Consider the following 24,616-nt stretch of genomic DNA (forward strand, 5'->3'; position numbering starts at 1 on the left):
AATTTCAGATTTTTTGTCTTAATTTGTAGATCATTGACGTCTTAATTTTATGACTTCCATTATTTGAGATTCGCAAATTTCAATTTACAGTTGGGGTTCACAACTCACTGCAATGTGGAAGCCAAATTGGGGTTCCAATATCACCACACGCTTTCTTTGAAGATTAGAGAAAATATCGCTCCTAGACAGAGTTCAACTAACACAACTTTTCTTAATCGCAAAGATGGGAAGATCATATCAGCGGCGTGGCCTTACACAGTTATTGGATTCTTTTACCATCAAAGATTTTTCTACCAAAATATGAAATTAGGAGCCTCGCAGCTTACTTGGATTTTCGTTGGTCGGAGACCCTGGCACCCATTATCTTGACAACAGCTTCATCCTTCGATCTTAGCAACTTGAGAGCAGGATGGACGTTAAGGTTCCCAGCAACGATTTTCTGGCCTACATCGAGCTCACTTAAATCAACGTCTATGAAGGGAGGGACTATATCAGCAGGGCAGAGATACTTAACAGTTCTCTTGATAATGTTTAGAGATGACCCTGAAGAGCAAGAACAACAATTGAAAGTCGTAAGTACAAATTTTCAGAAGTGTCATCAACACGAGGGAAATAAAGCAGAAAATGAAAATGGGACTTCAATCAGCTATAGCAATTTCTTCCTCCATTCAAATCTTTCAGGGTTAGAGTCAAAGACATAACCTTATCCAGTCCAAATTCACTTTAGCTTTTCTAGTTCAAAATGTGCTTAATTAACCAATCAATTTGAAGTAAGAAAGAATAAGAGAAACTTGATTGTAAATTTACTACTGACACTAGAAAGTTCGTTGTGTGGGTAACATCTAAAGGTTAAGGGCTCGGACCAGATATGGCGGCAGGCTAGCTTGTGTTTAAAAGCAAGAAACACAAGTCTAAAAATGTCAACCAAAACATGAGTGCAAGGATACCAAGAATCAGATGCAACTCCTTCACATAATTGGAAGTGATCTGACCTTAAAAGGAGTGTCCTATCTATATTGATGCTGCCTTTTATTTACTGTGACTAGCACATGTCTTCCAAGATTCTAGCTTTCCTCTATTTAACCCGAAATTGTTTTGACTTTGCATTCAAAATCGTTCAATCCAGAAAGCATACAACTCTAATAGCCATATAGGTTCAAGAGCGTGATTACTTGAAGCAATGTGGAGAATCACACAGGACAGATGACATTAAAAAGAGCAGTAAAAACGGAGAGGATTGCGAGCTTAGCATAAAATGGTAATAAATCACAGGATAAAATTTTCTGCGTACCCTTCTTCAGCCCGGGGGAAACATCATCTCCTCTAAATACTAGAGGAACATCAACCTTTAACCAAGCACTAGACGGAGCTCTTATAAACGTAACATTAAGCACAGCATCTGAGCTCGGATGAAGATGGAGCTGACATTCACCAAGAAACACCAAATCAGTGCATAACCCAATTTTTTCCAACCAGTGCTGTATGAAACTCAATAGCATTATAGAAATGATAACTCAGCATTCTAAATTTATGAAATCCAACTCATACTCCTTTCTATCTATCCAAACCTTCGATAATTTCACTATTTCATCTCCACTAATGTAAAAGCAAACGCATGTATCTATCTATCTATATACAGATCTCAGGCCAATTGCCCTAATCGAACTAATTCGAGCTAGCTCTACCACAGAAAATTCAACATTTCACAAAATCAGCAAACGAGCATCGCAATGTGAAAAAACACACACCTTCCGAGGCAGAACGCGCACTTTCTCGACTACCTCACCGGATCCAAACTCCGATCGGACCTCCAGATCAAAGAGCCTGGAGAGGAAAAAGGACTGCCCTAGATGATTCACGAGCTTCTTAACCTGATTGCTCTGAACCGAAATGATGCGCTTGTTGCCGCCGTGCTGGCCGTCCTCCGCCTCGAAGACGATGCTCGGAACGCGGCCGGCCTTCCTCTCCTTGGCGGAGATGCTCTTGCCGGAGGCATCGCGAGGGATTGCGAGGATCGTCTCGTCGTGCTTGGGGTCGGGCCGGGGGAATCCATCCAGGTAGGTGAATATAGGAGGAGCCTCCACTTCCTGTAGGAGCGCGGCGGTGGAGAATAGCCGGAGATGATGGATTGCTGCTCGGCGAATCAGCATTGGATCGGCGGTTTTGGGGGTGGGGTTTAGGAGGGTTTTGAGGATAAAAACCGGAAAGCCATTTCCAAATATTTGTTTTGGGCTTTTACTTTTGGGCCCACTATATTATATACAAGCCCATTTAGGAACCCGCGGATACCCGATTCGAAAATTTCGGGTACCCGATCCCGAATTTTCTAAAATTTAATACCAGATACCCGATCCGAAAGGATACCCGGATACCCAAGTCCCGAAAAATCGGGTATCCAATCCCGATTTTGGATTTTTATTTTATTATTTTTTTAAGAAAATAAGCTACAAACCTTTAAAAATACAAGCTTGTAGTTCAAATTTGATACAAATTTAATGTAGTTCAAATTTAAGAGAAAAAAAACTACTACAAATTTTTAGAAATAAAAAATTCATAAGTTATAACACCCCTTATTCATCCATGATAAAAATCTCAATTCATACATTAATCCAAAATATGACTTAAGAGTGAAGGATTTTGGGAGTACATTTAATTATTTAATTTTTAAATAATAGAATTAATACATTATTTATTAAATTTAAAAAATAAAATATAAAAAATCGGGTAAATTGGGTATACCCGATCGGGTATCGGATAACCCGATAGCCGATAATCCAAAAAATTTATACCCGAACCCGATCCCGAAAACCGAAAAATCGGATATCGGGTATCCAATTACCCGATATTTCGGGCTTGGATATTGGGTATCCAATTCCGATATCCATTTTGACACTTCTAATCATTTTAGTGGTGATTTTAAATGACATGATAAGATTAATAATGAAATTGTAAGTCACATCGAAAATCGATGTTATTTTAATGAGTAGTAACAAATATTTTGTATATTTAATCTTTTTTTTTTGTATTTTGTATGAGACAATGTCGTTTTGTTCAAGTTAGATATTCCAACATGCAACCACATTGTTTGGGATATTTTGCTTCACACTTAAAGTTCATGTATTTTTCATCTATTAGCTCTTAATTTAAACAAATTTAAGTTTGAATTCATGATGTGAATAATAAATACAAGAATGCAATTTTGTGTGCAATTTATAGATACTTTTTTGGTCAACAAAAATAATCATACTTTTCTATTTTAGTTTGTCCATAAAAAAGTAATCTTATTTATATTTATGGAAATTTTTAACTTTTTCTCTTTCTCTTTATCCTATTTTATCTACTCTTTATCCTATTTTATCAATTATAGTATAAAATTTGTCTTTCACAAATGGCTATGTTATTTTTTTGGACGGTATATCAACAAAATAATGCAGAATTTAATTTCTAAAAATTATGTTTAAATGACCAAATTTGCTAAATCAATCTATATTATCATCCTAATTAATATCCGCTGTGTGTAAAATCATTGGATTATTGACAAGAATTTGTAGCATGCCCTATCAGATTTCATCCATCCAATTAATTCCCACAAGAATTCCCAGCATTCATGAATTCATAATGGAGTATGATTTCACCCATGCTTGAAGTATCTGATCAGGCATTACACAATCTCGTTAATAATTAAAATGGAGATTGGAAAAATAGTGAATCACTTACCTATTACAGCATTCAATACTGTATATAAATACGTATAGAAAACCAACACCTTAAAAAACAAAAAGAAATGGGAAAAGCCATTGCAGCATTTGTGTTCCTTCAACTAATCTCCATTTGCAGTCCATGGCCGCTCTCGAGGAACTCGCGGTGGATAGTGGACGACGCGAGCGGGCAGCGCGTGAAGCTCGCGTGCGTGAACTGGGCTTCGCACATGGAGCCGATGATCGCAGAGGGCCTAGAGAAGAAGCCGATGAGCGAGATAGCGCGGAAGATAACCGCGAGCGGCTTCAACTGCGTGAGGTTCACGTGGGCGACGCACATGTTCACGAGGCCGGAATACCGCAGCCTCAAAGTCTCCGAATCACTGGACAGGTACAATCTGTCGGCCGCGAGAGCCGGCATTGCTACAAACAACCCTCAGATTCTGAGCATGACGGTGGTCGAGATTCACAAGGCGGTGGTGGATGAGCTCGGGAGGAATAAGCTGATGGTGGTGCTCGATAACCACATCGGCCGCCCGGGGTGGTGCTGCAGCGACAACGACGGGAATGGCTTCTTTAACGACCGCGATTTCAACCCGTGGGAGTGGGAGCGAGGCTTGATTACCGCCACTACCGCGTATAAGGGTAACCCTGCGGTGAGTCATATCAATTTAATTTTCATTTGACTATTAAAACTCGTATCGTTTTCAAAGTATGGGACAAGCATATTACCAGATGCCTCTCCTCAAATATATTTTTAACACAGATATTTTTTCAATTTTGCATTTTTTTAAAATTTATTTGTATTTGCCGCTTCTCAAATTCTTAAATTTACTTTACATATAATTTTGCTCCCGTCCATTTATATTTCTGGATCCATCCCTGCATATAACATGATGTGATTTGTGTTTTGAAGGTGGTGGGTATGAGCATAAGGAATGAGCTGCGAGGAAGTCGACAAAATGAGTTAAACTGGTACCAATACATGCGGATAGGAGCCAATATGGTCCACAATGAAAACCCGGATGTCCTAGTCATCATCTCCGGTTTAAGCTACGCTGGCAACCTCGCTTTCCTCAAATCCCAAATGCTAGATAATATACCCTCCAACAAATCAGTTTTCGAAGGACATTGGTATTCCTTTGGCATTCCTGATGATATATGGGCTACCCAAACTAACCAGATATGTGCTTCAGTCTCGAAAGCTATCATAGACAATCTTCTTTTCTTGACTCAGGGGGACAACCCTTTCCCCTTTTTCTTAAGTGAATTTGGGATTAATGAAAGAGGTGACAATGAGGCCGACAACAGATACATAGGTTGTCTGTTGGCTGCGGTTGCTGAGCTCGATCTCGACTGGGCTTTGTGGGCTTTACAAGGCAGCTATCTTCTTAGAGAAGGAACTGTTGATTTTGAAGAAGTTGATGGTGTTCTTGACATTAATTGGGACCGTCTCAGAAACCCTGCATTTCTTGATAGATTGCAGGCTATTCAACACATCAATCAAGGTATGAGATTCTTGCAACTTTTTCATTCTAAAGATTGAATTTTTTTGATATAAACCCTAATTTCTCGAAAGCGTTTGATACTACAAGTTGAAAAGGTCGCGATAAATTTGATCACTATTATGAAATTCGAAGTTGTTCGATTTATCCCACATGAAATGTTTGGTCAAATATTTGACAATAAGTCATATGTGAACATCTTCATCAATGAGTAGATGATTGGTTTTTTTCACCTTTTGATAGTTACAAACAAATCCTAATTCCATAGTATTTCCAATTGAACTTTAAGGTTACGTGATATACTAGAATTTGACACGAATTTTCAAATATAATGTTGTTGTATCTCATTGATAGATTTCAAGTCGAATCATCCAACATACTATAAAATGTTCCACCCTTTGAGTGGGCATTGCGTGCAAATAGTGGAGAATGGGATAGTTGTGGCTAACTGCAATAATGCAAGCAAATGGGAGCAACATCAAGATGATGGGCCTATCAAGCTAGTTGGCAGCCCACAGTGCTTGGGGGTGGCCGGAGACGGGGTGGCGCCTCGTGTATCGGAGGATTGTTCGAGCAAGTGGAAGTATGTGTCAAGTTCTGGTCTCCATTTAGCTGCACAAGGTGAAAATGGGGGATATTTGTGCTTGGAAATGAATGCTTCTGATTCTAAACTTGTGACAAAGAAATGTTTGTGCGTAGGAGATGATCTTGTTGATTTATCTACTTGTGCTGACAATCCACAAGCACAATGGTTTAAGTTTATTCCATCAAATATTTGGGAATATAGTGACCACCACGTAGGATAGACTTCAACACAATTTTCTTTATAATAAAGTTTTCATAAGTTTTAGTTTCGTTTCATTATGTTTCCCTATACTTCATCAGTATCTACTTTTGCCCTACTTATTTCATTAAATATGTAAATCAACTGAAGTATATATACATGTCTTTTTAGAATAATATGTTGTGTTTGTTGGAAATAAACCTTTCTAAATGAAGATGTTCAAAAAATATTTCAAGCAATAACTTATAAAATTAGTAAACAAAAAGCAATAATATAAAAGCATGAATTAAAATAAAACCATTAACAGTACTCCCTCCGTCCTCCAAAATTCGTCACCATTTGATCCGGTACGGATTTTAAGAAATGTAGTAGAAAATGAGTTGAAAAAGTTAGTGGAATGTGGATCCTACTTTTATATATTAATTTTATAATAAAATGTGAGTAGGAATGAGTTAGTGGAATATGAGGTCCACTACCAAAAATGGTAAAAGTGAAAGGTGACAAATTTTTAGGGACGAACGGAAATAGAAATAGGTGATAAATTTTCAGTGACGGAGGTAGTATAATAATTTCTTTTGAAGTTACTAACTCACACTCGTTCACATAATTTATTTTGGAGTTCTATATTTTTAGATACAAATATTAATCTATTAATTCGATGGGATAGCTTACCATTTAACTATTTTATTTTTCCTTCACTTTAACTTCTAAATATCTTATGCATGTTAAAAGGAAATACTTCAATAAAAATGATATGGAGTTATTCATTATTTGGTGAATTAAATTATTTATTTTCAGAAGAAAATTATTTGTCTTGCAATTTTTTCCCTGATCTGAAGTGAGTCACATGGAGTGTCAGCACCACTAGATTATTACTCAGCTCCCTTCCTTTCCCTTCTTCTCTCTCACACACATTCACACACAAGCCGGAGATCACGTCGCACTGTAAATCAACAAAATCGAAGGGCGAAGCTCGCCGCTCCAATTGGAGCAACATCCCGAATTCCAAGCTGGCGTTCAGCCCCAAGCGAGCGACGGCGGAGCTCCGCCACTCCAGCTCCATCGGCAACCGCGCCACCCCGTCCCCCTCCGCCTCCGCCGTCGCCTCTTCCCCGTTTTCCTCCGACTACGACTCCGCCACCTCCGCCGCCGACGACGACAATGGCCGCGATCGGCATCCCCGGGATCGCTCAATCCGCTCCTATTTCCAATCCTTTTTCCCGCACTTCCTCTTCCCCAACGACGATCTCCACAGGGCGCATCCCCATAGATCTAAGATCTCGACTGTCATCCTCGTCGCTATCGTTTTCGCGGCCGTGATTTCAGTTTCTTCTCTCGTTCAACGATTGGTGTGTGCCGAAATGCCCTCTTCATGAGTTGCCTGTTTGTTTCTCTGCGAATGTGATTGATTGGAGAATTCCGAGTCTTTGTGCATTGTGGTTTAAAGTTCATTGATATTTTGATGGATTTATGCATAAATGTTTCCGATTTCAACTTCACTCAGCATTCGGGTTTATTTAATTGAGAGCATTTAGACATAAGATCTTTGTACTTTGCATCATATAATATCCTTGAATTGCACATTTATAGTACATTAGAAATGATGGTTAGTGCTAACTTTTTTTGGTACAACCGTACAATTTTGTTGAATTGATGGTTTATCCTATGAAGCATCATGTAGGGTGGGAGGCTTTTGATTTCCTTCTCCTCATAGAACTCACTTACTGATTCCATGCTTTCCTCCAAGTTCTATTCATATTAAGTCTTGACCCCTTTCTCCACATTGGCTGCAGAATGCCCCTTATCTGTGCAAAAAGGATGGTATTACTCTTCAGTGCCCTCATGTAAGCTAAAAGGACCATCCACTTCTCTCTCATGTAATCTTCTTTTTATTTTGATTGTGTTTTCTTAATGTCACTACTGTCATTATAAGCAGGTTAAGGAGCCACCCTCACTGTGGGAAAATCCTCATTCAGCCACTACATCATGGAAACCTTGTGCAGAAAGACGTGAGGGTGTAATTTCAGGTACTCTGATATGTGGATGGATGTATGAACAAAAATAATAAAATTGGTGCAGTACTGCAGTTACCCCAAACATCAGCACTGAATTAAGCCTTTTTTCAATTGCCTTATGGCTAAAGTTGAAAGCTTAACTCATTGAAGCATACTTCTTCCTTAACTGATAATTTAACTAAAGTCTAAATGAATATCAAGATGTTAGATGTGCATTTTAAATTTTACCCCATGGAAGTGTGGGTGGGTGGCCGCTTACTAATGACCTCATAAGACACTGTTAAGGTAGTGGCAGAATGTAGTAATACACTATGTTATTGGTTCTTTTAAAGACAATGCCACTTCAATGCTTTGTTTCTACTTTAGTGATAAATTATGGACATCATTCCTATGATTTTATCTTCTGTTTGTTATGAGGATTCGGTTATAGCTCTTTCTTGATGGTTAGTAAAAGCAGACGACTATGTTATCTTTTACTCCTACAACTTTAAAATATTGTACTGGCTGCTTAAGTGAACTTTAACAGGATACTGCATTCTTATCTCATTTCATAGAATATATAGTATGGCTTTGCTAAGATAAACTTTATGGAATGTGTTTCTGTCATTATTAGAACATATAAATAACCTTTTCTCTTTCCCCTTGCAGATCTTCCATCTGAGAATTCAACAAGTGGTTATATTTTTATTCATGCTGAGGGTGGTCTTAACCAGCAAAGAATTGCTGTAAGCGACTTTACCGTGATATTGCATGGACTTTGGAGTACTGTTTAATTCCCAATACTTGCCTTAGAGATTCTGAACTTGTTTATGATTATCTATCTCTACAGATATGTAATGCTGTTGCTGTGGCAAAGATCCTGAATGCTACTCTTATTTTACCCGTGCTGAAGCAAGACCAGATATGGAAAGATCAAACGTGGGTGAACTTTCCTAAAGATACATAGAGGCATTCTATATTATCTCAGCATTGATGTTGATCATTCTCTCTGCTTTTTCGGATCACTTATATGTTGATTGTTGACCTGTTGACTGCAGGAAATTCGAAGATATATTTGATGTTGACCATTTTATTGATTACTTGAAAGATGATGTTACAATAGTGAGAGATATCCCAGAATGGTTTACTGATAAAGCAGAGCTGTTTTCAAGTATAAGGTTGGGTATTTATTTACTTGCATACACTTTTGATATGTCACAGAGCCTTGATATAGAACTAGATGGCTCCACCTAGATCCATCTAAAGTAGGATACTTTCTCTTAATTTCAAACACTTGATTAGTAAATGGAATCTTAGTTTTTCCATATCGACAACTATGGAGCTATTCTTATCTAGTAGTTGCTCGAAAACATACTCTTTAAACTTTTTTGTTAAAAATTTCTACTTTGTATATTGTCCATTGTCAGTCCACTATTTGACAAACTGAGAGTTTTGTTGCTTTTGGATCTTACTTTATTTGCATATACTCATAACAGACGTACTGTAAAGAACATTCCAAAGTATGCTCCTGCTCAGTTCTATATTGACAATGTTTTGCCTCGGGTCAAAGAAAAGAAGATAATGGCCTTGAAACCTTTTGTTGATCGACTGGGGTGAGTTTTTTGTTTCAATTATGTTTTTCTTACATCGTTCCCACTCATAGCCATGTACATCAAGGACAGTTTATATGTTAGTGTTGATTCAACCTACCTTTCTTGTTTACAAGGTATGATAATGTTCCTCAAGAAATCAACAGGTTAAGGTGCAGAGTGAATTATCATGCTTTGAAGTTTCTTCCTGAAATTGAAAATATGGCTGATTTACTTGTATCGAGAATGAGAAATCGGACAGGCAATTCTAATCCTTTCATGTAAGTGAAGTGCAGTATCCTATTTCTAGTTCTCCTGAACCATATTATGTAGAGTTACATAAATCTACCCTTTCAGTTGAAAGGTCTTCATAATCTTCTCATATGTATCCTTTGCCACATGTATATCAGGGCTCTTCATTTAAGGTTTGAGAAAGGCATGGTGGGTCTTTCGTTCTGTGATTTTGTGGGGACTAGGATTGAGAAAGCTCTGATGGCTATATACAGACTTAAAGAATGGCCTCGCCGCTTCAAGGTATCATTTTTCTCAAAGTTGGGTTTTTTCTTTTCAGATTTTAATTCTGGCTAGTAGTATTATCTTTCTTGGGCCTTGCGTTACAGGATGGCTCCCATCTTTGGGCACTGGCTCTTCAGAAGCGAAAGGAAGGACGTTGCCCTCTTGAACCCGGTGAGGTAGCAGTAATGCTCCGTGCTATGGGCTATCCTAAAGAAACACAAATATACGTGGCTTCTGGGCAAGTTTATGGTGGACAGAACCGCATGGCACCACTGAGGAACATGTTCCCCAATCTTGTAAGTTCCCCCCCTCAATCTATTCCCTTTTTTCATCTAAAAGAAACAAGATACTGTGAAATCTCGGTTAGTCCTGAACGTATATTGTTGACCATGCACCATAGTTTTAGTTTCATTAAGGATTGCCTTACAGGTCACGAAGGAGGAACTAGCAACCAAGTTGGAGTTGGATGAATTTAGAAAGCATGTGACAAGTTTAGCGGCTCTAGACTTTTTGGTCTGTTTGAAGTCCGATGTCTTTGTCATGACACACGGTGGAAACTTTGCTAAACTGATTATAGGGAATCGGAGGTATCTAGGTCACCACCTAAAGTCCATAAAACCAGACAAGGGCCTCATGTCTAAATCTTTAGGAGACCCTTACATGGGGTGGGCCACATTTGTAGAAGATGTGATCACGACCCACCAGACTCGAAGTGGACTGCCCGAAGAAACTTTCCCCAATTACGACATCTGGGAGAACCCCTTGACACCGTGCATGTGTAGAACCTGATTACTATACTTCTTGATAGTGTAGCGCTTACCATAGGCAATATGCTGGGAGTTACAATGTACCCGAGTCGAGCTCGAAAATTTTGGTCGGTAAAAGGATAGAAGAAGCTATAGAGCTGCAGGTGATGAAATTTAACTTCAGAACCTGTGTGGTTGTGATGAGAGGTCTCTTGCTGCCAACCAAGGACCAGAAATGCTACATGTTTGTATTGAAATATTGATTAATTTTAGATCATAATTTTTCATTTGTATATTGTAAGTTTGCATCCAGACATCCAACGCAAAAGCTATGACTGTTAATATTAAGTTTCATATCTGTCTTTAGTGTTAGCAGTTTCGGTATTATAAGTATATAGAAATTATTTCAGGCCTATAATGAGTGGAACTCAAATTCGTTAGCTCCTTGTTGACCACCTATAAAGTTCTTGTTTTCAAACTAGACATTTGTAGGGATGATCCTATTGGATAAAAAAAAGGTAAATCTTCAAGCTTGGTCTTGAAGGTATAAAGGAGGATGCTAGCCAAAAATATACCTAGTATAATTATAATAATATCATATATTATGTCTAGAGCCATCTAAAACTCGTATCCTAATTTAGCACCAAAATCCTAGCTTAGCGCCTAGTTTACTAATGATCTAAACCCCGATTTAGCCTTCAAATTTGACGACCGACTCTAAAATTTTAATTATTAGTTGTTCTTGCGTAAATTGTCAATGGGCGCCTACTTTTCTTACAACCACTTTCACAATAAACTTAAATAGTGTACGAAGCTTTTAATTTGGTCGGACCGTCCGTCGCTATAGTAACCAATTATTAATTCAGCCATTTTATGTAATTACTCCCTCCGTCCCAAGGAAAATGACCCCTTTCTTGGACAGTACGGAATTTTATGCAGTCATATTTTATATGGTAAGAGGAGAGAGTAAAGTAAGATAAAGGGAATAAAGTAGATATAAAGGTGTTTCCATTTTAAGTAATGAGTCATCTTGATCGTGACAAACCAAAAAGGAAAGTGAGTCATCTTCAATGGGACGGAGGGATGGAGGGAGTACTTCCTCCGTTCCATAGTAATAGAGGTGTTTTTCCATTTCCGTCCGTTCCATAGTAATAGAGTCATTTCCCTTTTTAGTAAAAATCAACACATTTTTCCACACCTATTTTACTCTCTCTTACTTTTTTTATCTTCATTTCTCTACCTTTTTCATTTTCCATTTTATTATGTGTTTACTTAACTCACCTAACACAATTTTTTTTAATTTTCGTGCCGAAAAGTTTTGCCCCATTACTATGGAACGGTTTTAGAATAGTGTTTGTGGAATAGACTTACTAAAACATTTAATCATTTAAAATATACTATCGAGCGTGTATGGCACAACACGTATAATCTTCTAGTACATTCCGATACAAACGACATGACAACTTAGCAACAAAGAAAAGAAAATATTAATACTATACCAAAATTCCCGCGGCGAAATCGGGGCCACACAAATCGGGCTATATAATTCAACGCTTCAGATTCATTCTTTCCATCTCTCCCTTTATCCCATTTAATTCAAGATTCATTCTTTCCAAGATTCATTTTTTTTCAGCTAAGTTTACTCCACACACATACACACACACGGAATCTGCGTGAGCTGCAATGGGGGATCATGAACATCACAAGGAAGAGGAGAAGAAGGAGGAGTCGCTGATTGAGAAAATCGCCGATAAAATTCACGATCGCGATTCGTCTTCCTCGTCGTCTGATTCCGACGACGAGAAGAAGCAGTCGCTGAAGGACAAAGTCTACCGCCTCTTCGGCCGGGAGAAGCCTCTTCACAGAGTCCTCGGCGGCGGCAAACGTATCTTTTCCTTTTTCTCCTTTTATTTTTTGATCAAAAAAAAAAAGTTGAGGTTTTTAGTGACTTAATTGCTTATGATTTAATTGCTCTGTTTCAAAATTGTGTGTTTGGGGAAGAAGGGCGAGATTTTTTATTTTTTTAAATTATTTTTGTCGTGTTAAATTTTTGGGGGTTTTCGTCATTTTTTGAGATGTGAACTGCGCACGGATTCCAAACTTGCCTTTTATGGTTCTTGCGATTTTAGCAGAGTTTCATTCTTTCTATGGCAATCTTCAATTTTTGGGGGTGATCGTCAAATGATGAACTCGATTTTCCATTATTTTAATTTTGATTGCATCTTCTTGCTTGTTTATTTATCTGATTTGGTGTTTTGAAAATAAAAATATAAACTTTGAATAAAAAAAACCTTCTATGGCACTAAAGTAGTGGTTAGTAATATACCTACTTTATGGATGCTGATAACTTTATAGCATCATTCAAAATTTACATGAGCTTGCATAATAATGGCTTGAGCCTTGATGGATGTCCAGCTGCTGATGTTTTCCTATGGAGGGACAAGAAGGTTTCGGCTGGAGTGCTCGGTGGGGCTACGGCTGCTTATGTCTTGTTTGACGTGCTCGAGTATCATTTGCTCACGTTGGTCTGTCATGTTTTGATGCTTGGACTAATAGGTCTCTTCTTGTGGTCGAGCGCGAACACCTTCATAAAGAAGTGAGTGATCCTTTGTAATGTGGTGGGGTGGTTGGTGTGATCTGCGTTCCGTTTCTTACTTTGTGTTGTTTGTGTAGGTCTGCGCCGCACATTCCACAAGTGGTTATCCCAGAAGAGCCTGTAATGAAGTGTGCCTCTGCACTGAGGATTGAAATTAATCGAGGCTTTGCTGTTCTAAGGGACATTGCTTCTGGGAAAGATTTAAAGAAGTTCCTATCGGTATGTACCATTCGAGTGTAGGAGAGTGTGGGGTTATTGATTTGGTTCCTATTTTCGCTTCTTTTGTTCACCAAATATCTGCATAATATATATATGTATGCTCGTTGAAGCTATCTAATGCGGTTCATAGATCTGCAATAAGATGTATAGTTAGTTGAATATTAATACATGGTCATTGAATCGGTTTGATAGGTGATTAGCTGGAATTTATATTAATCGAACCCTATTCATCGTGCAGGTAATTGCTGGCTTGTGGGTTTTATCCTTGGTGGGTGGTTGCTGCGACTTCTTGACGCTTCTATACACAAGTAATAACCGAAGAAAATACTAGTATTAATCTCTACGAGAGTTTTCCATTGCATATCGAGTTGGTTCTCATGTGATTTTCTTCTTATCAACAGTTACTGTAGCATTGTTCACCGTGCCAATCTTCTACGAGAAGTACGAGGACAAGGTGGACTTCTATGGTGAAAAGGCGCTGGCTGAGCTCAAGAAACAGTATGCTGTATTTGATGCTAAAGTTTTGAGCAAGATTCCAAGGGCGCTGAAAGACAAGAAGAAGGACTGAAGTTGCTTTAGGTTTGCATGTGCGTTTTTGTATGTTTTTTCCTGTTATCATCAGTTGATGTATCATTGGGTTTGGGTTTTATCATATATCCTATGTTGATATGATTACTAGCTAAATACATGGTTATAACTCATAACTTGACTTCACCTTTGTAAAGTAGTATGTTTTTTTTTTCTTGACGTATGGAAGAAGTGGTGGTTATTTCTGTTTCTCGTGGTTTTTTTACTGTGATTGTTATATTAAATACCTAGAGTTATACCTATAATTACATCTAATAATTTGGGTATTATGTAAGGTCTATCTTTAGAGCTTTTGAAACTCATAAGTCCCATATAATAAGGTCACTCCTTTAGGGGTTTTTTGGTACGATGGAATGGAATGTGATTCTTATTTTCATTCCTCCATTCCATCGTACCAAGCATAAGTTCACTAACTCAATTATAACAAATATCACATGAGATCCTACTTATGATGAGAAAATAAAATTTATTTTGGTGGAAAACTTAAATAAAAAAGTTCATGATTTGATAAACTAAGATCCCGATTTTCAGCAATTATCAACTCTAGCAAATACTACAACATTTATGAAACCAGCAACATTTTGGGTGCAGTCTGTTACAACACATTTTCAAGGCTGCTTTAACTTTATTTAGATCGGCTTCTATCACAAATACATAGTCTCATTCAAAATCTCAGTGATCTTCTCTACAGGAAGTAGGACAACTGTTCCTTCTTCCTTGAACCACCTTCACCGTACGCTTCGTTCCACTGTTTCAACTCCGCCATTACGGACCCTTCAGCAGCAAAGCTAGCTGCCACCTGTTGCCATGATACACAACAAGATGCTATAAATCCAGTAACAAACAACCAGCACTGCACACAGCAGCTGCAATGGATAACATGACACGTATACGAATCCTTTGACCTTCTCCATGTTCACTACAGAACTATTTCAGTGGTTTTGAACTGACAATATGAAAATAGAAAGTAAGTTATCTGCACCTGTTTTTTAGCTTCTCTGAAATCTTCCATGTTCAACGGTCTGATCGTGATGACCCTTTCCTTCTTATCTTCAGTATCCACGCTTCGCTGTTTCCCTTCCTCAGATGCATGCTTCTTTTTCTGGTTCATGGATGCAACAGACAGGTTTTGAGAACGATAGAGTAAAACTGATAATATTAGCTTATGTGCATTTCTTACTTGATCTTTTAGCCTCTCTTGCTTGATCAACTCCCTCACTGGTCGGTAAGCAGCAGTTATGCACAAGTTCTACACAATATATATTTAGACGTTAGCAAGATTTGATTAGCACAAAGTAACATTAAAAGCAGTACAAACAAACCTTTAGGTCACTCCCACTGTATCCTTCAGTCGTCGTTGCTAGCTCCAGAAAATCTAAATTTTCATCAACTTTCTCCTTGGACAATAATGTCCTTAAGATCTTCTCTCTGTTTTCGAGAGCTGGTAAACCAACCATAATCCTGTAAGTCAGCGGAAAAAGAAGTTACTAGCAGTCACTCATTTGCCAATGGCAATTGGCATGCTTAAATCAAATTAGTGTCTAGTCTGTAAGTCAGATGAAAATTTAGTGAGCAGCAGGAATAATGCCTTCTCTCGAAACGTCTGATGATTGCTTCATCCAGATCGAATGGCCGATTGGTTGCAGCAAGAACCAGTATTTTTTCACCAGTTTTTGTCAATAATCCATCCCAATGAGTCATGAACTCATTTTTTATCTTCCGCATGGCTTCATGCTCTCCAGCCCTGTTCCTCTGCCCAAGCATGCTGTCAACTTCATCTACAAAGATAATAGTAGGTGAGACCTTGGCTGCGAGAGTGAACAAGGCCCGGACATTTTTTTCATCTTCACCGAACCACTTTGAAGTGATAGTTGACATTGAAACGTTAATGAAGCTTGCTCCAGCTTCATTAGCTATAGCCTTTGCCAGCATGGTTTTTCCGGTACCAGGAGGCCCGAAAAGCAGTATTCCCCGACAAGGCTTTAGAAGACCACCTTCGAAAAGGTCTGGTCTTCTCAGAGGTAGCATCACTAATTCCTGCAGTGATTCCTTAATCTCATCCAAGGCACCAATGTCTGCAAATGTCACACCAATTTCACTGGCTGGTATGACTTCTGGTCTTATGCGCTTTTCAAATTCATTGTCTGGAATAACTTCCTGAAGCAATCAAGAAAAAGCAAGTGCTGCATGAGGAGATAGAGGGAAAAGAGGAAACATAAGAAAGATAAAGTGGAGCCAAGCTTTGCACATCCACCAAATCATCTAGATGCATTGCACACGCACCTTGAATCTGGACGGCATGCAAGTATCAAATTCTATAAAACTACTGCCATAGTTATCTAGTGTTGCAGTCTTTTTCCATGAACTTCGACTGACATATAATGCTTGTTATAATCGATTGAATAAGCAAAATCTAAGATGACAAACAGCTATAGGAGAATTTGGAAAAGCCTGCAAGTAAAAAATGCCAGTGGCAAATTCCAAACTACTGGAGCTGGTTTACTGAACTTACTGGAGTTTTGGGAACTGGTGATTCTTCACTCTTCTTTTCAGGTGCTACAGCTTCAGTTTTTGGTTCAGTTTTAGCCTCAGCCTAAGAGGTACAACCAAAAGATCTTGAGAGAAAATTCTACTCATACGCATAAGTTACCAAGACAAAATAGCCAACCAACCAACCTTGGGCGTAGCAGCTTTTGGTTCAACCTTTGGGGTCGCAGCTTGTGGTTCACTCTTCAAACCAGCAGATTTACCCTTCTGAAATATACTCAACCCATGGGACAGACTGAGGTGAGGCCAAGACGGTAAGTCAGGACACGCTTAATGATTCTTTTTCTTAATTACAAAATATACACATTGTTAAGTCATCATACAGCTCAACACCAAGATAACATATGGTATTGTACGGAATATGGTTTTCCATATACACAGGAAGAAGAACTAACTACCCACCTCTTAGATGATATGACAAGTTTCCCATTTCTGTATTCGGGTTCGTTTGTATTCATCAGATGGTATGAGATAGCCGACACCACAATCTCTTCTATATAGCTGCCAAGGACCATGGTGTCTGCCATGCAGATTGAATCCAAATCATCACAGTCAATATCATTGGCAGCGAGTACCTCTACTATATGGTTTTTATTATCCTTGAATTGGATCATCCTCATATCTTCCTCCAGCTGTGATTGCCAGCTTACTAGATGATTTTTATCTTCTGGGGGTTTTATTTCGATGTTGTAAGGAAATACAGAGGAAATTTTCTCATCAATTGCTCGGTAATCATTGTCAGGATTAATAATTCTTGATCCAAGGATCAGTATAGATCCAGACAATTGCTTTAACATTTTCTGAAACAAGACATATGACCTCTGTGATCTGCACAGGATTCTCTCAACATCCCTAAGATAAAGGACAACAGGACACACTTTTGATGTTTTGACAAGAACCTGCACAAATCGCTATTGGTCACAAAAATGTGTTGTTTGACAATTTTGGAATTAATAAGTAGACACTCATCATACCCTGTAAAGTGTCTGAATGAAAAGTTTCTCATCAAAACACCAGCTGCTGGTGCGCACGAGGGGAGCTGAAAAGTGGATACAATAGTGATATAAGGCATGTAATATAAAACAACATCGAGTTGAATCCTATTTGGAACTATATATCCAAGTTAAAGAGGCAATTTAAATAAATGTCATTAGTGGAACCTGTGAACTGTCCACTGTCCACAATTTAAAAGTAAGTGACATACTCTGGTTTGTGTAAATATTGTTACTGCAGCTTTGTGATATGTTATCTACATTCATGGTTACCCAATTTTCAATTCAAACCTGGTTTCGGAGGTGAACTAGTTGAACCAAGGGAATCGATGTTTGCTGCAGCAGACACATTTCTACGCAATTTTGCAGGATTAGGGCTTTCTTGTGTACTGCATATAATAAGCATGACATAAACACATATACCGTTGCACAAAAGTAGAAAGTGTTGACGAATATATAAAAAAAAATCTCTAGCACTAACTTTGATTTCAGATCGACTCCGCTGCTTTGCCTTCGTAGTGTACCAGCTGTTAGGTAGAATTCATGATTCAATAGTAAATGGATGTTACACTCGGCTTCATCAGAAACAATAACATCAACCTGTCATACCTGTATTGACCTCCTTTTGTTGAAGTATCGATAGTGATCCAATGAAATCTGACATTCGACTTAGAGTTGTTTCAGATACAGACCTCTTAAAAGACTGCAGCGAAGATGAAAGAAACTGTCACAAGTTATTACAGTTAACGTATAGAACACCGGAATGGTGTCTGTGAGCCAGGTAAAAGAATATATCTGTGCCCTATCCAGATGATAGTAACATATAGGTTGCTGAACTTACGGATCCTGTATTAAGACCGCCATACTTGCTCAGCATCTGTTTAAATGAAACCACTCGTATATTAGAAGGAAATATCCATAGAACTGGAAGTTTAATTCAATGCTCTTTCACTTACCTTCAGAGAAAAATCAGTGACATCTAACAACAGCAACTTCGCTTCAAAATAGTGTGCTAACGCCTTAGCTAGCATTTGCTGATACAGCTCTTAGAAAGAAGCAAGTGAAACAATCAATACTACCATAAGATGCTTCAAAATGCAGAAATGAACAAAAACCAAGACAACAAGTTACCAGCAGGGCCAGAGAGCAAAATGGTACGACTTGCGGGAGAAAGGTTCCGTATGTGCTTACTGAAATCACCTTCTTTCAAATGAACAAAAGCCGCACTGGTTAACAAGACCCTTGTCTGCTCACTGGCAATTAAAAAGAAAAATATTAGTCCATCCCCACTCTATGTTTCACTTCCACAACTAGTGCATTTTTGCTACATCAGAAACTACTCTGCGAAGATGATTCTACAAGCTCTGAAAACATGTTTTGAGAAATAGGCATAGAAGCTATTTAAGATAAGCTTAGAGAAAGATCCTGTCAGCAACACCACTAAAAGATGAGCACACACTCCAACTATTCAAGGTAAAACAGAGCAAATAAACAAAAGTTCAAAACTTTTACCTTAGATAGTAGGGAAATTTGTCGAAGGTGACATTGCTATCCCTTCCATTAGAGAGGAGGCTCAACATCTCCATCTCCATAGTGTACGGAGTGACGCCGACCATGGCGTCGCCGCCTGCCCACTTGCTCACAGCCTGCGATCCCGACGCCAATCCGAACCCCACTCCGACTCCTATCCCCACTCCCAAGGCCGACATCAACATATGCTTCGACTCCATTTCAGCACTAAACCAAACAACACCTGATAATCAAATCAAACCAATCCAAACACCGGATATTCCAAAAGTACAAAAAGCTAATCAAATCAAATCAAAAGTACACTTGAATCCGATCAAATTAACTTCAATTTAACCTAAATTGTGCTCTAGTGTAGCTACACCTGCGTGAATGCTTCCTCAAGCAATTGAATAAGTTTGATCTCTTCGCAAACCGTCGTGCGCCGCGGCGGCGATAGAGTGAGATGAAATTGCAGGCGGCGGTGGTGGCGGCAGTTATTGAGATATTTTCCTGTTTTACTAGAAATGGAGGCGGTGCTCCCCGCTTTATCAGGGATCGTTTTCTCAGAGCTCAAAGGTGGCGGCAAACGTAGCTGCATGATCTGGCAATTTCGACGGCTCCGATTTCGCCTGACCACGTGATTATGGTGGAGTGGTGGCGCAATCGAGATCAGGATGTACCGCGTCGCAAAAAAACAATAATTGTGTGCTGCGCTGGCGTGCTGCGCCGAGCTCAGCGCCCAATCAGGTGGCGATCTCAGAAGATTATGCCATCCTTGCCCCTTATCCCCAACCATTACTATATTTGCTCATCACTCATACTTGTCTCCATCTAAAGCTTTCGGCTTCAAATTATTCAAAATCAAATCTTTAAATTTACGGTTTGTTTATATCAAAAAATCTCATGTGAATTGGATCATTCAGGTTAGATATTTCCAAATTCAACTTATTCAGCATTATGAACTTTAATTTGATATAGCATTGAAATTCTTATAAATGTTACCAAGGTGAATTATTGATATTAGAATATGGGTATCCGTGGATATCCGACACGAAAAAAATCGGATGTCCAAATCCGAAAATCACCAAACTGTCTATCCAAAATCCGTCCCGATATATTTTTGGATACTCCAATACCAGACCCGGGTATCCAAACCCGATGTATCGGGTACCCAAATACCTGACTCTTTACATATGTTAATAACTAATAAAAAATTTGAATTTTATATATTAATGGAAATATAGAAATATCTAAATTGACTAATGTCTTTAATGTTTCGTTAATTTTGTAGTATAAAACAAAAAAAAAATGGATCACTTTTATTTTAAAGTATAAGATTATTTAATGCAAAATGACTAAACCTAATTTAAAATATGTTTAAAATAATAAATTGGATATTCGGGTAATACCCAATATCCATTCAGGTTATCCAATACCCGATTTATCTTATATTTCAATACCCAATCCCATAAAATTAGATATTGGATATCTAAAATCCGGTAAAATCCGGCGGATATCAGGTCGGATACGGGTAAGGGTAAATCCAATACCCGATATCCGTATTCCCACCCCTAACAAGAAATATTAGGAAAAAGAAATGAAGCAAGCCTTGAGCATAGGAGAAGATAATGAACTAGAACCTGAATAATAATTTACAAAAATGCAATAAAAAGATTGATACTTATTCTTACAACAGAAGTAATGCAGTCCATGATTCAGAATGGCCAAGAATGAATTCTTTGTCAACTAGTTAGAGAATGGTGAAAGAAATGAGGCATTTCACTTCATGAGATCCAAGAACACGAAGCCATTCCACAGACTGTGCAGGAGCATGGACGGCAGCAGATTCCTCGACCTCGAATACGTCACACCCATCACCACCCCAAGAAAAATAAGCGGCAGCATTCTCTGTACATTGAAGTGTGCCAATGCAAACGCGACGGAGCTCAGTAGGATCGAGGACCATACCGGCATGTATTTCGTGAGAGACGGCAGGAGGAACCCCCGGAACACAATCTCCTCCCACAGAGGCGCGCACACCACGAGCACCAGTGCGTACAGGGACATTGCGATCGGGTCGCGGGCCATTATCGACTGCTCGACACTGGACAGGGTGATGGGAGTGGAGGGAAGTACGGGGAGCAAATCGAGGTTGAATTGTGAGAGGCGGTTGACCAATGGGAACATGAAGCATCCGAGCAAAACGTCGAACATCCAGTTCCCTTTTAGGCTGAACTTGAACCAATCGGATGGGAGGGGACGGAAACGTGACAGGCAGCGGTGAAGGATTAGAATTCCAGCCAGACCTTCGGTCACGTCGGTTAGAAGGCTGAATAATGCCTGTCCTCTAAACGTCAGTGATTCCTTGCTGAAGCCAACAATATGAGCTCCAAATGGAATCAGCCATGACCCCACGAACCAGAATGACAATATCCAGAGCAGTGTTACCTATGTCACCAGTGTAATGAAGCCACGATATTATTTTTCGCTCCTCCCATTTTATGCATCGTACAATATTTTTATATGAACCTACCTGGAGGATGGTCTCTGCAGTCCATGGTACACTCCAAGGTTTCCCAATCACTTGAAACAGTGCATCTACAGCCTACACAATAAAAGCCAAAATGTAATTTTTAACCAAAAAAAAATTAGGATTTAGAATTCAAGGATCATCCTAGAGGGTCTTGGATGTCAAAACTCAAAAATGGAAATGATTCGAAGTTGCAATTGAAATCGTAATAAGTGCACCAGAATTTCATTATTACCCTTCCTCCCATTTCCTAGGTTAACAGATCTAGGTAAGTTCAGTGCTTAACAATGTTTTTATAATTTACCATACAAAAATAATATATGTCCTATTCATTCAACATAAGCATCTAAATGAGGAAAGGTTTTACCATAATAATTGGCATCATCTACATTTAACTTTGCAGCATGGCAAGGTTAAAAGAAAATCAAGTCAATTACATAATAGAGATAAAGCGTGGTCAGGTTCTCAACGCCAATCAGCACTCGTAACCGGATAATTATCTCCAACACCAAGAACCATAAAACAAGGGAAAGGAGCCCTAACCTCTTTTAGACGTGTACCCCAACTTCTTTTTTCGACAGTTGGCGTATTAATCTCTGACTTCTCTGGCTCATGCAGAAGTTCACCAGCAGACTCTGAATTTGGAGAATCGGGAGACGATTCTTCATGCCGAAAGCACGAGATCTTCCATTTCTAAAACACAAAGAAACCAAGTGAAATACATAAAAATAGCAATTACGTTCATTGCATAAAGCACTACTTCTGCACTTCACAAGGAAATTGAAACAATATTTGGCAATTACTCCCCCTGTCCCATTCGCAGTGTCTCACTTTCCTTTTTGAGTTGTCCCATTGTAATTGCCTTTGATTTTTCTCTCTCTCTCTAAAAACACATGCGGGCCAATGCACTTTATTACTCTAATCATCTTTTTCTTAATACCCGTGCCCAAAAGAAATGAGACACTTCAAGTGGGATGAAGGGAGTACTATTTTCTGCTAAAATAGCTATGCAAACACACATGGAGTGGAAGTCAAAACTGAATTTTATGAGATTATTTATTTTATTTTAAAAGGAGAGCCTACTGTCATAAAAACATTCAATAGTCAGTATGATCATTCCCAGTTAACTGAATTTGGTTATCTCTCTCAGACTTAAGTTGGTTTGCCACCTACACTTGAGTTATAACTGAAATTATTGTCTATGTTTACTTAGTAATAGCATAACCACAACGGAATAGGCGTTTACTTGAAACAGTTTAAATTACATTAAATTAATCAAGACAATTGTGTATAGTTCTTTCTGGAGTTGGCACCATCTTCCCTTCATGATTTGTTTTTTCTCTATCTTATCCATCCACATACTCCGTAAACATATGTTGAGATCTTTTCCTTTCATTCTGTCAGTAACAACCTTAAAAACCAACCAAATATCACATCCCACTACCACCAATACAACCTCCTATCGGCGAAATACTTTATTCACAACTACTTGCAACCCAAATTCAAGATTTTTAGCCTTGCCAAATTTGTACCACTGAATTTGCAACCCAGACAAGAATACCTCACTAACGTCCAGGAAATAAAAGTAGGGTCATTAAGACTATTAAGTCGATAATAGACAGTAAAGACTCCTGAGTCATGCCCGACTTTATCACCACATCTAACAACCATAAAGGCTAAATAAAGACCGATTACTCCGAGTGATATTTTTTGCAATTATGCAACTATATGTCTATACAGGGGTTCACTGTGTAATGGTGTATGCCACACAAATGACTTTGTATTTAGGAGGGGGCGAGGTCTGAGAATTTCCACAATCATCAAAGACACTCATCAAATAGTACAAGACAACAAATTATATTGCTGATGAAGATCCAAGTTGATGAACAACAAAGTAATAAGTATGAAGTGTTCTGATATAATCAAAAAGGGCATAAAGCCCGACTAATACAACACGACATCCACAGATAACAAGATTGTTGCCGTCAGACACATGTATAACTACGCACAATCCTGTAATTATAGGTAAAGATTAGCTTTTTATGAGCAGCATCAGTTGAATCGCATAAAATAAGCTATAAACATCTCACATGACCATTTCAATACTTGAATAGCATATCTTCGCCTTAAATCACTGATAAAAACCAAAAATTGACAACAACAGGTCCATCAAAACACCAAACACATTCGACCCCAAATGTATCCCCAAACACTATTTACCTTAGTTGAGAAGCGGGAATGGGTTTCCGAAAGCCGAAAGCTGAGCGCAGGAGCAAACAGAGATTTACCGGTGAGTTTCGATGCCCTAAATCTGGGACTGGAGACTGGGAGCTGAGGGATTTGGGGGCGCTGAGGTAGAGAGTGAACGCAATTTGAACTCAGCATCAGATTAGTGTTGCGCTGGCGATTAAAAGCCCTAATTTTAGGGACGGAGGAGGAAATCGAAACCATGTGTTTGGAGCATTTTGCAGAGCACAGAAACCCTAAAATTTGCCGATTTCGTTGTTGGTTTGTCTGTCGACGGAGAAGAATCTATAATTGGATTCTCTATAATTTCTATGGTGGGAAAAAAATATAACATCCAATTTCTTCTTCTAGATTTATTTCCAAGGTCTTTTTTTTTTCTATTTTTTATAGGTTGCTGGAATAATCTGAATTCTAGCTATCATACTAAATTATTAATTCAAAATTGTGAAATTTAATGTGGTCAATATTGGAGTATTTTAAAGATTAGGCACATGAAATGCATTGATTTTGTTAACTATTTATGCAATTTTAGACTTTTCGGAATAGAGAGAATTTA

The 24,616-nt window shown here is 38.5% G+C and overlaps 5 protein-coding genes and 1 pseudogene across 8 annotated transcripts; 3 read left to right on the forward strand and 3 right to left on the reverse strand.

The window, feature by feature from the left end:
• Window positions 1-126: 126 nt before the first annotated feature.
• LOC125211786 (uncharacterized) lies at window positions 127-2,193 on the reverse strand. The gene is made up of 3 exons (XM_048111720.2): window positions 1,749-2,193; window positions 1,292-1,421; window positions 127-543 (listed from the first exon to the last, which is right to left on the reverse strand). Exons 1-3 carry the CDS (start codon window positions 2,148-2,150, stop codon window positions 323-325), a joined length of 753 nt encoding a protein of 250 aa, XP_047967677.2. The 5' UTR covers window positions 2,151-2,193; the 3' UTR covers window positions 127-322.
• A 1,591-nt stretch (window positions 2,194-3,784) lies between these two features.
• On the forward strand, window positions 3,785-6,009 carry LOC125214168 (glycosyl hydrolase 5 family protein pseudogene; annotated as a pseudogene).
• Window positions 6,010-6,736: 727 nt separating this feature from the next.
• Window positions 6,737-11,186, forward strand: LOC125214177 (protein PECTIC ARABINOGALACTAN SYNTHESIS-RELATED-like). Its single transcript, XM_048115081.2, has 12 exons — window positions 6,737-6,746; window positions 6,831-7,336; window positions 7,781-7,831; window positions 7,924-8,014; window positions 8,651-8,727; window positions 8,832-8,920; window positions 9,040-9,159; window positions 9,478-9,594; window positions 9,708-9,851; window positions 9,981-10,104; window positions 10,191-10,382; window positions 10,516-11,186. The coding sequence occupies exons 1-12, from the start codon at window positions 6,737-6,739 to the stop codon at window positions 10,873-10,875; spliced, it is 1,881 nt and encodes a 626-aa protein (XP_047971038.1). The 3' UTR covers window positions 10,876-11,186.
• A 1,231-nt stretch (window positions 11,187-12,417) lies between these two features.
• On the forward strand, window positions 12,418-14,424 carry LOC125214028 (reticulon-like protein B3). The gene is made up of 5 exons (XM_048114871.2): window positions 12,418-12,717; window positions 13,248-13,428; window positions 13,506-13,647; window positions 13,886-13,955; window positions 14,049-14,424. The coding sequence occupies exons 1-5, from the start codon at window positions 12,516-12,518 to the stop codon at window positions 14,213-14,215; spliced, it is 762 nt and encodes a 253-aa protein (XP_047970828.2). The 5' UTR covers window positions 12,418-12,515; the 3' UTR covers window positions 14,216-14,424.
• A 294-nt stretch (window positions 14,425-14,718) lies between these two features.
• On the reverse strand, window positions 14,719-20,107 carry LOC125214029 (uncharacterized). Of its 4 annotated transcripts, XM_089068348.1 has the most exons (17): window positions 19,666-20,103; window positions 19,287-19,511; window positions 18,906-19,027; window positions 18,731-18,819; window positions 18,616-18,651; window positions 18,384-18,477; window positions 18,256-18,301; window positions 18,066-18,163; window positions 17,757-17,821; window positions 17,185-17,681; window positions 16,912-17,017; window positions 16,748-16,828; window positions 15,824-16,392; window positions 15,558-15,696; window positions 15,416-15,484; window positions 15,218-15,337; window positions 14,719-15,034 (listed from the first exon to the last, which is right to left on the reverse strand). In XM_089068348.1, the coding sequence occupies exons 2-17, from the start codon at window positions 19,502-19,504 to the stop codon at window positions 14,921-14,923; spliced, it is 2,463 nt and encodes an 820-aa protein (XP_088924474.1). In that variant the 5' UTR covers window positions 19,505-19,511; window positions 19,666-20,103; the 3' UTR covers window positions 14,719-14,920. The 4 variants fall into 4 exon arrangements, with proteins under 4 accessions (XP_088924474.1, XP_088924471.1, XP_088924472.1 ...); XM_089068345.1 differs by having other exon boundaries at window positions 15,218-15,484; window positions 19,666-20,107; XM_089068346.1 differs by having other exon boundaries at window positions 15,218-15,484; window positions 19,639-20,107.
• Window positions 20,108-20,912: 805 nt separating this feature from the next.
• On the reverse strand, window positions 20,913-24,387 carry LOC125216432 (CAAX amino terminal protease family protein). The gene is made up of 4 exons (XM_048118143.2): window positions 24,034-24,387; window positions 22,357-22,506; window positions 21,817-21,888; window positions 20,913-21,731 (listed from the first exon to the last, which is right to left on the reverse strand). The coding sequence occupies exons 1-4, from the start codon at window positions 24,262-24,264 to the stop codon at window positions 21,063-21,065; spliced, it is 1,122 nt and encodes a 373-aa protein (XP_047974100.2). The 5' UTR covers window positions 24,265-24,387; the 3' UTR covers window positions 20,913-21,062.
• Between the last annotated feature and the right edge of the window lie 229 nt (window positions 24,388-24,616).

This window comes from Salvia hispanica, chromosome 3 (genome assembly GCF_029641045.1).
Source record: "Salvia hispanica isolate PSC_SH4W2 chromosome 3, Shi_PSC_v1, whole genome shotgun sequence".
In the NCBI taxonomy this organism is placed as follows: domain Eukaryota; kingdom Viridiplantae; phylum Streptophyta; class Magnoliopsida; order Lamiales; family Lamiaceae; genus Salvia; species Salvia hispanica.

Coding starts and splice junctions, on each gene's coding strand:
- LOC125211786 (XM_048111720.2), bottom strand. CDS start 2,150: ATGCTGATTCGCCGAGCAGCAATCCATCATCTCCGGCTATTCTCCACC. Junction 1,422..1,748: donor TGCGCGTTCTGCCTCGGAAG/GTGTGTGTTTTT, acceptor GGTGAATGTCAG/CTCCATCTTCATCCGAGCTC. Junction 544..1,291: donor TTCCCCCGGGCTGAAGAAGG/GTACGCAGAAAA, acceptor CTTGCTCTTCAG/GGTCATCTCTAAACATTATC.
- LOC125214028 (XM_048114871.2), top strand. CDS start 12,516: ATGGGGGATCATGAACATCACAAGGAAGAGGAGAAGAAGGAGGAGTCG. Junction 12,718..13,247: donor AGTCCTCGGCGGCGGCAAAC/GTATCTTTTCCT, acceptor ATGGATGTCCAG/CTGCTGATGTTTTCCTATGG. Junction 13,648..13,885: donor ATTTAAAGAAGTTCCTATCG/GTATGTACCATT, acceptor TTCATCGTGCAG/GTAATTGCTGGCTTGTGGGT.
- LOC125214029 (XM_089068345.1), bottom strand. CDS start 19,504: ATGGAGTCGAAGCATATGTTGATGTCGGCCTTGGGAGTGGGGATAGGA. Junction 18,164..18,255: donor GGAGTCGATCTGAAATCAAA/GTTAGTGCTAGA, acceptor TATTATATGCAG/TACACAAGAAAGCCCTAATC. Junction 17,682..17,756: donor TCATTCAGACACTTTACAGG/GTATGATGAGTG, acceptor CGATTTGTGCAG/GTTCTTGTCAAAACATCAAA.
- LOC125216432 (XM_048118143.2), bottom strand. CDS start 24,264: ATGGTTTCGATTTCCTCCTCCGTCCCTAAAATTAGGGCTTTTAATCGC. Junction 22,507..24,033: donor ATTCCCGCTTCTCAACTAAG/GTAAATAGTGTT, acceptor TTTGTGTTTTAG/AAATGGAAGATCTCGTGCTT. Junction 21,889..22,356: donor GGGGTACACGTCTAAAAGAG/GTTAGGGCTCCT, acceptor TTTATTGTGTAG/GCTGTAGATGCACTGTTTCA.
- LOC125214177 (XM_048115081.2), top strand. Junction 7,337..7,780: donor CTTCTCTCGTTCAACGATTG/GTGTGTGCCGAA, acceptor CATTGGCTGCAG/AATGCCCCTTATCTGTGCAA. Junction 9,852..9,980: donor GGCAATTCTAATCCTTTCAT/GTAAGTGAAGTG, acceptor CATGTATATCAG/GGCTCTTCATTTAAGGTTTG.